General features: G+C 39.5%; 3 protein-coding genes across 3 annotated transcripts; 1 reads left to right on the top strand and 2 right to left on the bottom strand.

Annotated features, from left to right (window-relative positions):
- Positions 1-4941: 4941 nt before the first annotated feature.
- On the top strand, positions 4942-5804 carry LOC122015818. Its single transcript, XM_042572874.1, has 2 exons — positions 4942-5103; positions 5229-5804. Exon 2 carries the CDS (start codon positions 5243-5245, stop codon positions 5651-5653), a length of 411 nt encoding a protein of 136 aa, XP_042428808.1. The 5' UTR covers positions 4942-5103; positions 5229-5242; the 3' UTR covers positions 5654-5804.
- An 862-nt stretch (positions 5805-6666) lies between these two features.
- LOC122013390 (flowering-promoting factor 1-like protein 3) lies at positions 6667-7101 on the bottom strand. The gene has a single exon (XM_042569653.1). It carries the CDS (start codon positions 7099-7101, stop codon positions 6736-6738), a length of 366 nt encoding a protein of 121 aa, XP_042425587.1. The 3' UTR covers positions 6667-6735.
- Positions 7102-12559: 5458 nt separating this feature from the next.
- Positions 12560-13027, bottom strand: LOC122013530. The gene has a single exon (XM_042569800.1). The coding sequence runs from the start codon at positions 13025-13027 to the stop codon at positions 12560-12562; it is 468 nt and encodes a 155-aa protein (XP_042425734.1).
- Positions 13028-14628: the final 1601 nt, after the last annotated feature.

Here is a 14628-nt window from a genome sequence, read left to right on the forward strand (position 1 = left end):
AAGGGGAAGCTAGTTAGGGTTTACTGTGTAAAATCTTGTAAGGTTTACTTGTATTTTGCTTCTTCTTTTCTTCTTGTTGTTCTGTGAGTTTGTACGAGGTTTCTCCACCTTCGGTTGCGACCGAGAAGGAGTGTTTTCATAGTGGAGAGTGTGTGTCGTGTGTGGATCATTGGATTAGTCACCTCTTCTTGAGGTGGATACCAAGTAAATCCTTCGTGCTAGCGTTGTATTTTTGTTTCTTGTATTTTCTGCTGCCTATCATCACCAAGAAGTAAGATGACGAGCGCACGACGAGCTATTCACCCCCCCCTCCCCTCTAGCACATTTCAACCCTAACAGCTGGAACATCTTTTGATTGTAACCTTAAAAGATACATTTTCTTCAAGTAATACAGTGTCTTTTACTATTATCGCTTGAAGACGATTATGGAGAATTTCTCCAATTTCTCGATAGTAAAAGCGAGACCCACAGTCGCCATAATCACCAATATCGTCTTTAGTTTGTTGGATATTTTTTCTCAAAAAAAAATATGAGTATATTTTTCCTTCGGTATTGAGATCCAACAGTTGGGCTCGATTAGTCATCTCAACGATGAGTCAATGACTCTAATCGGTGGAGTTCGGTATGGCGATGTGGACTTTATCTCATTTATACTCTCGACATCCCCTTTCGGTGATACAAGTACCTCTTTGGGTAAGAGACATGCCCTTCTTGGTATCGTCGCTACCAACCTAATCTTGTCGGTCGTCGAGTTATCCCTTCGGATATCGACACAACCCCTTTGGGTAAACTCATCCCTAAGGATAAGAATATTAAAGTCAAGGTGAAGGCTAGGACATATTTTTCTTAAGACGATATTGTCCCGTCCAGGTGCTTACGGTTTATTGGCAATCGTCTCCCAAGATACAACGACTTACGTCTCGAAATAGGAGCACTCCAAATTTTGAGTCCTGTCGAACTTTCAAAGCCTTGAAACTCTTATGAGAGGAGAGAGAGAGTATAACCCAAGAGGAGAATTCATAACTTGAGAGTTGAGTGTTAATTGAGTGATTTAAGTAGAAGGAATGATGTTTGTTTTATAAGGATGAAGGGTTACTCTGGTGAAAATTTTTCTTCCAAGAGGTGAAAGGATATGAGATGTATCTTTTATCTTAAACCTTTTCACTTAAATTTTTTCATTATGATTAATTAATTTAATTAATTAATATGATTAACTATTTACTTAATCTATTATAAATATTAATTAATTAATTAATATCATAATAATTAATCTTTTAATCCATCAATCAATGAAATTAATTATAATTTCATACCCCTCAATGGTTCTATATACTCAAGTTAGTGTTCATCCATGAATCCAACTCATATACGAATCAAATTTCCATCCGATCATATCAGAACAACGCTTCATTAGACATTAATTTCTCATTAGCTCGAGAAATTGATTTACGACGGTCTACTCGTGAAATAGTCGTCTTATCCCTATTGGTCACCAAACTAATTTTTCAACAGCTATGCTAGCTGAAAAAGTTCTCTATTTTTTTCTTTTCTATTGGGTCTGATATGGGGAGATATCAAGCTCAACGTAGGCCTCATCTCCCATAACAGGTTTGAGAAGAAGATTTTTTTTCAAAACCTTTAAACCACCATTAGGAATGCTAAAAATAGTAATGGAGAACATATTTGGATTGCTTATAATTTTAGAAATCCATAGGACCTGAAATGATTGCAATCTAAGGTCTTTAGGTCGATTAGTGGATTTCGATCGAAATCTACTAATTGAGTTAGAAAATTTCAGATTGCAACCATTTCAGATGGTCAAAATCTACTATCGACCTAGAAACCTCAAATTGCAACTATTTCAATTCCGGTGTATTTTTAAAATTTCAAGGAGTTCAAATATGCTCTCTATTATTGTTTTCGACTTCCCTAGTGGTGAAACCAAAGGTTTTGAAAAATCAAAATCTCTCTTTTTTTTATTATTGGGCCGATATATCTCCATATCAGACCCAATTTGATATGGGGAGATATTAGACCCAATGTGGGTATGATCTTCCATAAGAGGCATAGGAAAAAATAAAAAAGAAGATTTTTTTTTTCAAAACCTCTGTACCATCCCTAAGAAAGCCGAAAATAACAATAGAGAGTATATTTAAACTCCTTGCGATTTTAGAAATCCACGTGACTTGAAATGATAGTAATCTGATGTCTCTAAGCCGATCGACCTAGAGACCTCAGATTGCAACTATTTTAGGTCTTATAGATTTCTAAAATTGTAAGGAGTCCAAATATGCTCTCCATTACTATTTTCGAATTTCCGAGGGGTGGTTCAGAGGTTTTGAAAAAAAGTATTTTTTTTTTCTTTCCGTTGGGCCTGATATCTCCCTATATCAGGCCAACGTGGGGTTGATATGGGGAGATATCAGGTCCAACGTGGGTTTAATCTCCTATAATAAGTTTAAGGAAAAAAAAGAGAATTTATTTTTTAAAAACATCTAGAGGACCTTTTAGGAAAGTCAAAAATAGTAATGGAGAGTATATTTAAACTCCTTGTAATTTTAGAAATATATCGAACCTAAATTTTTTACAATCTGAGGTCTCTAGGTCGATCAGTGGATTTCGAACTTCAGATTGCAACCATTTTAGATCCTATGGATTTCTAAAATTACAAGGAGTCCAAATATGCTCTCCATTGTTATTTTCGGCTTTACTAGTGATGGTCTAGAGTCCAACATCATCACTTTTTTAAACTCCCTGAATCTTTAATATTTAAATAGTTTGTCCCACTTGTTATCATTGCATAATAGCTAGCTGGGATGTATATTATAAGCCTAGCTTTTGTATGAACATCTGTTTTGAAATATTTTGAAATAAGAATCACTTTGGTCAAATGTTTGCATTTTATATTTATATATATGTCAATGCAGTTATCCATTTAATTTATATTGTAGATAACATGGTGTGTGGCGCCACACAGAAGATCATGTTATCGGTTCCTTATAAATTATAAATATTAGCTCACAACCAAGATAGATTGGGAAAAATCATTGGAACGGTTGTAGTGTAATTTGGTATTAGTCTATCTTGGCTATAAAATTACACTAGTACACTATATGTGTATTGAGCAGGACTGTTTGAGGTTGTTTGATTTGTACTGACTACATAAAAGAACAAAACCTCTGTTATTATGGATGTGTGTTCTCTTAATCCCTATATAATAACAAGCACGTATACTTAGTATTTATTTTTTTAACTTATCAATGGGTGAGATTTATTCGTTAAATCAATAAGCCCAATGAGTTGGAAAATAGTACTGTTTATATGGTGTGTAGTTGATTATAGAAGGAATCTGTGTCCTAATTATTTAGGTTGATGATGTCCCCTTGAGGAGCTCATAAGGATTATCATGTAAACCCTGCAAGTGGACTTAGTCCGACATGATAATAAAGTTGAGTGGTACTACTCTTGGAATCAGATGTTAATTAATTGAGTTGTCAGTAACTCATTTAATTAATGAGTATACAATATTTTAAACACAGTGAGATTAACGCACTCATGATAAAAAGGAGCATATATTGTAATATGGGATTGGTACGGTAGTTTAATAATAACCCTTTAGTAGTATGAGTTATTATTGATGGACTTGGGTTGGATGTTCAAGCCGAACATAGGAAGCCCAAGTCCATCAGGAGGCCTAAATCAATTCCTTCTCTAGGTCCCTATTGTAGCCTCTATATAAAGCCTCGCATCCACCCATCCAAGCAATAGTTGGCGTTGTTTTGTTTTCGGCGCCATCACATCTCTTCCTTGCTAGGGTCGGCCACATCTCTTTCACCTAGGGCTGGCGCCACATCTCTTCCACCTAGGGTCGGCGCCTCCTTCTCCACCTAGGGTCGGTGCCTCCTCCTCCATACAAGAGTTGGCACCTCCTCCTCTATACAAGGGTCGACGCCTCTTCTCCTTGCTAGGGGTCGGTGGCTCTTGCTCTCCTTGGTGGTTGGCGGTTTGGAAGAAACGAATGGAAGGGTGGTTGTTGTCTTGGTAGATAGTCGCCCACACGACGTCCAAGAAGAGGAAAGGAATACAACAGAAGGTTAAGAGGTCTTTAGCTACAAATGAAAGGTACAACTAGTTATTTAATTCTGCTGCGTAATTATTTTGGTTTTTTTTGTATCGATTTTGAATACCAACACAAGAGGCCAACAATCTTGTACTTCGATCAAAGTGTGCTTTGATCCGTCAAGAACTTGCTTGATTGATCAAACACATGTCTGATCGAACATGTGAGTTGCTAGAAAAAGTTTTATACTTGTACTATTTTTGTACAGAGAAATTTAAATAGAATGGAATTTCAGCGCCTTCAAGGCGGTGCTCGGGGTTGTAATATCCTTGTAGAATATTTAAATTGTCATCTAGATATTTATAATTTGATCTTCAATTATAATATATTTATAGAATTTTTTCTTCGAATAAATTATGTAATTAAATTATATTAAGCTTCTGAATGGTCCGTTATATACGTTTTTCGAGTTATATTGTTATTGTAGAAAAATTTTATAGCGCTGAATTATAATTAATGAGGTTAAGTGGAGTTATTAAATTTTTTATTTTTTATTTTTACTAGTCAGCTGGGCGTATGTTCGAATATTTGACTTCTCTGGCGGAGGTTCGGTCGATGCAACGATTTGGTGTGCCATCCCATCAGCATTCAGACGAGCTGTTTCTCATCCAATCACACCTATCATTTCCAACCGTACCCTTTAATACTTATCTAACAAAAGGTGGATGACTTTTCAAACTAAACTAGAGCTTAAAGTCAGCAGTCAAACAAGTGTTATTACACGTTCAAAATTCCACATCTCCACTTATTCTCAACCAACCAAACTATAGTATTGTTTACGTTTTAATTAATCCGTTCAGTTTTTCCACACTTCGATCACATCGTCACCTACTAATTTTTAGCCACTATATTAATAATTCCTCTCCTAATCCATCTTCTTCCTTCTTCGCCCGCTGGCTAATTAGCTATAATTCTCCCTCTTTAGTCATCGATCCACCTCTTCCATCTGTGTATTCTTCCTCGGACTTCAGATTAATCTTCTAGTAATCTTCTTCGTTTCTGCATCGGTTCCAAAATTAATATTGTTTGGGGATTGCATCCGTTGTTTCCTCTTCCTCTTCCTTTCTGCACGCTAGCTTTTAAGGCTGAGAATCTTGATGTTTTTCAGGGTCTAGTTTATAAATGGGCTGCTCCAGCTCGTGCCAGCTAGACGGGCCGCCGCCGGGCTGCGTGCGGGTGGTCCACGCCACTGGCCACGTGGTGGACTTGCCGGCGCCGGTAACGGCGGGCGAACTCACCGGGCGTCCCCCCACGCACGTGCTCGTCCTCGCCGCTCGCATCGCCGCGTTCGGCTCGGAGCGCCTCCGCCTCGGAGACCGCCTGACGGCTGGCGGCGTCTACTTCCTCATCCCCCACGAGCTCCTCCGCGCCGAGTCGTCAGTCGTCGACCTCGCCACCCACATGGGCCGCCTCCTCGCCACTGCCAAGCGGGCCGGACCGGTCGCGGTGCCTACCGCGGCCCAGAAGGTTCGGCCCCGGGCCCGGGCGTGGAAACCGGAGCTGGATGCGATCGAGGAGATCACGAGCTACTGAGAACGGACGGTGGAGATTAAAACCCAGAATCAATGGAAACATTTCATGTGGCTTTGCGTTTGTAGACTGTGCCGCGAAAAGAGGGTTATTGTCTTATTGATTGTTGGAAATTTTATTGTTTATAACTGAAAATGGAATCATCGTTCTACTAGCTAGTATATTTTTTCAATGAGTGAATCATTATTACTGGTTAATGCAATATAATTGTAAATAGACTTCCTCTCACACAAAGATGAGATCGCTTGGAGACGAGGAGCGAAGAGATGGTTGCAAGAGATAGCCCTCATACAACAAAAGACTAAGAAGAAGGCGTTCTTTCACCGACGGCTTGCACGTGAGGGTCGGGCGTCGCCGCGTCGAGGTTGTAATAAAGTGGCAGACGCTGTGCTGATTAGCGTACGTCGTTCCTTGATTCTTATACAGAGAGGAGGAATGTCGTGCCGTGATTAACTACGCATGACTGATCATTAGGGTTTTAATTAATAATAAATTAATATTGAATTTATTATGGAGGCTTAATGCTAACGTTTAACGTAACTAATATCGCAATGACGTGCAAAAAAATAACAAGCCTAACAAAGATTCAGTAAAAAAACATAGTCAATTTATTTGTTTTGATAAAAATATCTATAATGATGTTGGTATTGACTTAGTTAACTAATTCAGATGCGCTGAGATGGTGCTTGGGCATATGCTTATGAAGATATATTTCTTAAACGTAACAAAAACTAACGACTTCATGAATATCAACCCCAAAACTGAAAATACATATTTACGTGTTTAGTTCAAATGGATTTTACATATCACATCTAGACATTACTTTACCACCATTTTAAGTAACGTTAATTAGCTAGCTTAAATTTGAGATAGCAAGTTGTTCGGAAAAACTTCAAATTATATTACATTTTCAAAAGATAAGTGGGAATATGAAAACATCCAAAAGCTTAATTAATTTATGATCAAGTAAATTATCGGACGCGCATGTAAACCATCCACTTCCATGATTTATAATTATAATTATTTTAAACATGAAGAAAAATTAATAACCCGGCACCTCGAAATCAAGTGCACCTATTTGATGCTCATGCGTCGCGCACCTCGAACACGTTCCTGCACTTGACCACAACGTCGTACATGTGCACCGAAGTGAAGCGGCCAAAATCCCCCGGCACCGAAATCAAGTGCACCGTCGCCGGCTTGTGGAACTGCACTAACTCCGGCGAGGTGAAGTACCTCTCCCACCCTTGCTCCGCTAACCGGCGCTCCAGTATCTCCATCGACGACACCACTTCCCCGCTCGCCAAGTGAATCAACACCTTTCTCCGGAGACTCCCCTCCCCTCCTGCTCCTCCTCCGTGGCCTCCGGCACCACCACTGCTACCGCTGCTGCCTCCGCCGGGGATTTCCAGGCTCATCACGCCCTTCTTGAATACCCAAACTCCGGACATACTGTCTCCTCGCACTAATTAATTAAATGGACAAAACGATTAGCATTCATTAGTTAATTAATTAATGCATCTATTTATATATAATATAAATAATAGTTATGGCGGAGGCCATTTTCCTTTTTTGATTTTTCGCATGTGTCCTTTTGAATTTTAACACATGTCTCAAATCTTATTTTGGATATTTTTTTAAGTAACAAAACTAAACAACATGTGCGCAAATAGAGATGAAAATCATCTCTCTATATATATTGACAGACCAATATAAACCTATCAATTGAGCCGTATCAATAGTTGGCTCACTAATTCCTTAAATGAATGAAAGAATCATTCACTAATTAAGTAAATAATTCATGGACGAAAAGATGAACATTCATTAGTTAATTAATTAATCCATCTATATATATAAATAATACTTTTCGCGAACATTATTTTCCTTTTTGTTTTTTGAATTTTTGCACATGTTCTTTTGAATTTTCACATGTGTATCAAATCTTATCTTAGATGATTGTTTTTTCAGATTTATAATATGCGCAAATGGATATGACATGTAATTTATTAAGCTCAAATTTATTTATTTTATTATATATTTTCCCTACACATGAAATTCAGCTCTCTCTATACACACTCAGCTTAGTTTGGTTCAGTCTCATCAACACAGGCGATCGATAAAAGAAATAAAGAATGTTCAGCGTCGCCATTTGTTTTAATTAATATTGGAAAGTTTAAAAATTACATCCGAAACAAATGAAGCTCGAAGGTGTTAGGATCGATGATCGCGGCTAGAGAGGGGGGTGTGAATAGCCGACCCCAAATTCTCGTTTCTTCCTACGAATTAGGTTAGCACAGCGGAAATAAACACAAGAAACGAAAACAAGAAGATCAAACCTCAACGCGTCGATGTAACGAGGTTCGGAGATGTAACTCCTACTCCTCGGCGTGTCCGTAAGGTGGACGAAGCCTATCAATCCGTCGGTGGATGAGTCCCCGGAGAACCGGCTAATATATACTCCTTGTGGGTGGAGAAACCTCGCCACAATAACTCTTGCAACAGCAAGATAGAAGTACACAAAATACAAAGAAGCACAAGACAATATGAATGTAAAACAAGCACGCTTGCCTTCTCGTCGACTGGTTGAAGCAGCAACTTCACGAGACGCCTACAACAGCAGGAACCCAGTCGGAGAAGCTCACACGAAGCTTCGGAACTCAGCAAAGCTCAAGAGCACACCCGCAGCTCAGTCGAAAGAAGAGAGAAGAAGAAACTCTAGAAGCAGAGGCTCGATCTCCTTTTATAACCTGCGAAGAAGAAGACACAGACACTAGCCGTTGTGTCGCAACGGCTAGGACCTGGACCATCAGGCTCCACCCTGATCGGTCCAGAGCCTCTCTGATCGGTCATGGGACCGATCAGGCTCTAGTCTGATCGGTCCCCAGACCGATCGCCATATCTTCACAGAGCCATCGATCGTTCGATCGGTCGTGGACCGATCGGCTCTAGGCTGATCGGTCCCCGGACCGATCATCAACTCTCGTGAGAGTTGGCGTCTCGATCGGTCTCGGACCGATCGGAAGAGCCTCGATAAGCCATCGATCGATATCGATCGGTCACCAAACCGATCGATGATAGGCTGGATCGATCCACGATCGATCCGAGCTTGGTTTTGCCCAAACCAAGTCCCAAGTCTCCCATACCGACCTCCGGTCAACCTTGACCAGTTGGTACATCATGCTTAGCATCCGGTCCCTTGACCTGCTAAGACTCTTCACCAAGTGTCCGGTCAATCCCTTTGACTCACTTGGACTTCCTTTTCGTGTCACGTATCCGGTCACTCCCTTGACCTACTTGACCTTCTCAACACCAGATGTCCGATCACCCTTGATCCATCTAGATTTTCCCTTGCCCGGCTTAACTCACCAGGACTTTCACCTAGCTTCACTCACTAGGGTTTTCACCTGGCTTCACTCACCAGGATTTCCAATCTGCCTGGCTTCACTCACCAGGACTTCCAGACTGCCTGGCTTCACTCACCAGGACTTTCCCTTGCCTGGCTTCACTCACCAGGACTTTCTCGAATGCCTGGCTTCACTCACCAGGGCTTTCACCTTCACCTAGCTTCACTCACTAGGATTTTCACCTGGCTTCACACACCAGGATTTCCCGACTGCCTGGCTTCACTCACCAGGACTTCTCCGACTGCCTGGCTTCACTCACCAGGACTTTTCCCCGTGCCAAACTCCCTGTTTGGACTTTCCCCGTGCCAAGTCTCCATACTTGGACTTTCCGCGTGCCAAGCTACCTGCTTGGACTTTTCCTGAATCAGGTCAACCTTGACCTAAGGTTGCACCTACAATCTCCCAAACACCTATTCTTGTCAAACATCAAGAATACAACTCTCTTCTCATCAAACATCGTCAAACATCAAAACACAACTCGAGTCAGGTCAACCAAGTCAACCTTGACCTAAGGTTGCACCAACAGAAGGCACATATACAAAGCGGTAAAAGGCTAGCGTGGAACAAGAGCTTCTGTGAGGAATCAACATGAAAAGACAAGTGGTGATGCGTGTTCAGGTGAAATTGAGCAACAAATGCGGTAATTTATCAAAAGGTGCATATGGAAAATCTAAATTTATCAAAAGACATACACTATTTTGATATTTATCAAAGAGCGCACTTTTTTAAAAACATTTCCTATTTTACCTTCCTGATAATTTAATTTTTTCCACTATTTTTCTTTTCTTCACTATATTTCTCTCTCTTCTCTGTCGGCAGAAGATAAGAATAACATTAGTCAATTTTAATCACATTTTAATACATTTGAAAAATCCAAAATAAATAATAGACATCATATTTGGACTCTTTGTAATTTTAGAAATCCACAGGAACTGAAATGGGTGCAATCGGAGCTTTCTAGGTCGATCAGTGGCATAAATCAAAGAATCGGCATAAAAGTCCACGTTGAGCATGATATGAAATCATATCAGGCCCAATGTGGGCCTGATATCATTCCATATCAAGCCCAATGTGGCCCTGATATCATTCCATATCAGGCCCACGTTGGGCCTGATTTGAGTCCATATCAAGCCCAATGTGGGTTTTTTTATCGATTCTTTAATTTTGCTTGTTAACATCTATAAAAAGCCAAAATAAATAATGGACATCATATTTGAACTCCTTGCAATTTTAGAAATCCATAGAAACTGAAATGAGTGCAATCGGAGCTCTCTAGGTCCATCAGTGGATTTTGACCGAAACTCACTAATCGATCTAGAAAGCTCCGATTGCACCCATTTCAGTTTCTATGAATTTCTAAAATTACAAAGAGTGAAAAATATAATGTCCATTATTATTTTTGGCACTCCTAGTGGTGGACCAGAGGTTTTGAAAAACCCTAAATCTCTCTTTCTTTTTTTTCCCCCTTTGGGCCTGATATCTTCCCATATCAGGCTCAATGTGGGTCTGATATGGGAGATATGAGGCCTAGTAACAAAAAAAAATAAAAAATAAAAAAAGAGAGATTTAGGGTTTTCAAAACCTCTGGTCCACTACTAGGAGTGCCAAAAATAATAATGGACACCATATTTTAACTCCTTGTAATTTTAGAAATTCATAGAAACTGAAATGGGTGCAATTGGAGCTTTCAAGGTCGATCAGTGGGTTTCGGTCAAAACCCACTAATGGACCTAGAGAGCTCCGATTGTACCCATTTCAGTTTCTATAAATTTCTAAAATTGCAAGGAGTTCAAATATGGTGTCCATTATTTATTTTGACTTTTTATAGATGTTAACAAGCAAAATCAAAGAATCGACAAAAAAACTTACATTGAGCCTGATATGGACTCAAATCAGGCCCAACATGGGCCTGATATGAAATGATATCAGGCCCACATTGGGCATGATATGGAATGATATCAGGCCCACGTTGGGCCTTATATGATTCCATATCAGGCCCAATGTGGGCTTTTATGCCGATTCTTTGATTTTGCTTGTTAACATTTATAAAAAGCCAAAATAAATAATGTACACCATATTTGTACTCCTTGCAATTTTAGAAATTCATAGAAACTAAAATGGGTGCAATAGGAGCTCTTTAGGTCAATCAGTGAGTTTTAACCAAAATCCACTGATGAACCTATAAAGCTCTGATTGCACCTATTTCAGTTTCTATGAATTTCTAAAATTACAAGGAGTTAAAATATGATGTCCATTATTATTTTTGGCACTCCTAGTGGTGGACCAGAGATTTTGAAAACCCTAAATCTCTCTTTATTTCTTTTTTGTTATGGGGAGATATCAGGCCCACATTGGGCCTGATATGAAGAGATATCAGACCCAACGTGAGCATGATATCTCTTTATATCAGGCCTAAAAAAAAAAAAAGAGATTTAGGGTTTTCAAAACCTCTAGTCCACCACTAGGAGTGTCAAAAATAATAATGGATACCATATTTTCACTCATTGTAATTTTAAAAATTCATAGAAACTGAAATGGGTGCAATTGGAGCTTTCTAGATCGATCAGTGGGTTTCGGTCAAAACCCACTAATGGACCTAGAGAGCTCCGATTGCACCCATTTCAATTTCTATGGATTTCTAAAATTAGAAGGAATTCAAATATGGTGTCCATTATTTATTTTGACTTTTTATAGATGTTAACAAACAAAATCAAAGAATCGACAAAAAGACCCACGTTGGGCCTTATATGGACTCAAATCAGGCCCAACGTGGGCTTTTATGCCGATTCTTTGATTTTGCTTGTTAACATATATAAAAAGCCAAAATAAATAATGTATACCATATTTGAACTCCTTGCAATTTTAGAAATCCATAGAAACTGAAATGAGTGCGATCGGAGCTCTCTAGGTCTATCATTGGGTTTTAACCGAAACCCACTGATCGACCTAGAAAGCTCCGATTGTACCCATTTCAGTTCCTGTGGATTTCTAAAATTGCAAGGAGTCCAAATATGATGTCCATTATTTATTTTGGCTTCTTCAAATGTATTAAAATATGATTAAAAATTGACTAATATTATTCCTATCATTGCCAAGAAGAGAGAGAAGAGAGAGAAATATAACGAAGAAAAGACAAATAGTAAAAAAAGTCAAATTATCAGAAGAATAAAATAGAAAATACACTCTTTGATAAATACCAAAATAATATACGCCTTTTGATAAATTTAGATTTTTACACCCTTTGCTAAATTGCCACAACAAATAACACCTAGATATAGCAATGGCCAAGACGATACATTACAGAAGACCGTTCGTTGGGTGCTGACTCCCAGGGCCTATAAAAGACAGAAGAACTAGAGGAAGGGCACGGATGCCCCTGGTGACAATTTAACACTAGTTTGTGATCGTCAATTCAAATTTAACATTCGATGAGATGGGAAATTCAGACCTAATTATCAAAAAGTAGCACAATATTAAAAAGTAGAAATAAACAACAGAGTAATAACTAAGAAGGGGGAGGGGAGCCTGCAGAGGCGGAGCGAACCGAGTCCCAGATGCTACGGAGGCCGCTGAGTACGTGGGGGACGGACGAGGCGAACGCACTGGCGGCGACCCCAATGGCCAAGGATTCAGGAAATCCAGGCTTGGCGTCGAGCTTCATTTCGAGGACGGCGAGGCGGGTGTTGAAGCTGTCGAGCTTGCGGGGGTAATCGGTCGCGAATCGGTTCTTCTTCGCCGCGTACTTGTAGAGGAGTTCCTGGAGCTCGCCGACAGCCCGGAGGGAGGCCTCGCGGGGGCTGAGGCCCTGCAACTCGTAGTGGGCGAGCACTTCCGCGGGGCCCGGGGGTGGGCGGCGCTTCTTATTGGAGGATTCGTCGGCGGCTGCGGAGGAATCGACGGCGGCGGAAGGAAGCGGAGGGACTGGGTTTGAGGGGAGGGCGGCGTTGGAGAAGGATGGTTGTTGCAGCGCCATCGGAGGCGAAAATGGATAGAAATCTAGAATGGAAGGGGAGATAGGGTTGACGTGGGTTCGTTTATACATGGATGGTGGGCTGGGTCCAAATAGTTTAAAGTGAAATGGGCCGAAAAAAATCCGCTCGATTATGGTTATTTGATGTTGTAGAACTACCGTGCTCATTAATTAGAGATAATTAGATGAATTGATACCAACTTAACTGCTCATAATAGTTAACTAAGGTATGCAAATCTCACAATTAACAGTAGAATGAATTACGAAGGATGATAGGCTATTTATTGAACGTAATATCAAGAAAAGATATTTGTAATTCATTGTCAATTTGCATTCCACAGGAAGCTAATATATATAAACTCATTAACCCCAAAAAACACAGTAATTTATTTCAAAGTATATGCGTCTCAGACTGCTATCTGAGAAAGATTATACCATTTTCGCCTGACTTTGTTTTGTCAACAAATCATCGAAGAAAAGTCTGTAATCATAGCAATAGCAATGTATCTATGCAGCCATGTATGGGAGAAAAACATGTTTAACTTGAAGATTGATCAACAGAGTATCAAACTTTGAAGCCCTCAGCGCGGAGACATCGCAAATGCGCTTCAATCCATTTGGCACAGGCAGCCTCTCCATGCTCCACGATGCACTCATCCCGAATCTGCTTAGTTTCGGGGCAGGCACAGCAGATCTTCTTCTTTGGCCTTGAGTCGTCTGGTGATTGTGTCGAAGCAGGGCCTTGGCTTGGTAGTGCACAAGCTTGTACTTCATGCTGGTTGCCCATTTTGACCAAAGAACAGTTGCTGGAAGTGCAGTCATGAAGTTGGAAAGATTAGATCTTTCTTTGGATAGCAAACTTTTTCCATGTTCAGTTTTTATTTTCTAGAAAATGAAATTCTAAAATTGAGAAGGAAAACATATAAATTGTTGAATTTTTGATACCAAACACTTTTGATAAATTCAAAGGAGACAGTTTTCACAAACCAAACAGAAAATCAAGTGATTGCCCGATGAGAAGTAGACAGCTAGAGGTGGTAATAGATAGATTAGCTGCGAATTTCTAACATGCATAATGGATACTTGCTCATATCTGTTTGGTAAATCCAAATTTATAATCGGCTCATATCCATAATGGATACTTGCTACTATACACATACTCATTCTATCACTACCCACGGGTACGACTAAATTCGAATTCATCCCAATTAACATATTTTTTCACACCTCCAATATCAAAAATAATAATAAATTTAAACCTCTAAAAGTAACTAATTCAATTTTTTCAAAACAAAAAATGTTTAGTCTAAAAATCAATCTCTAGTTATATGCCCAATAAAATCATATTATCCATCAGATTTAAGTTAAACATACAAGATATATATACCTATGATCAGAAACCCAAAATAAAATATGTAAATCTAAGCTCATCTCTTACACAATATGTGTATCTATCATTTCACCCCAATCGCTCCCATACCACAGGTAGTCAAGCATTTGATTAACAAGACAGTTAGCTAAAAAAACCCACCTTGTTGTCACCCACATGATGCAATGATTTTTCTTTTATGAATCGGCTCTCTATGTCCATGAAAAAAGTAACA

The sequence above is a fragment of the Zingiber officinale genome, chromosome 8B, assembly GCF_018446385.1.
Source record: "Zingiber officinale cultivar Zhangliang chromosome 8B, Zo_v1.1, whole genome shotgun sequence".
NCBI classification, from domain to species: Eukaryota; Viridiplantae; Streptophyta; class Magnoliopsida; order Zingiberales; family Zingiberaceae; genus Zingiber; species Zingiber officinale.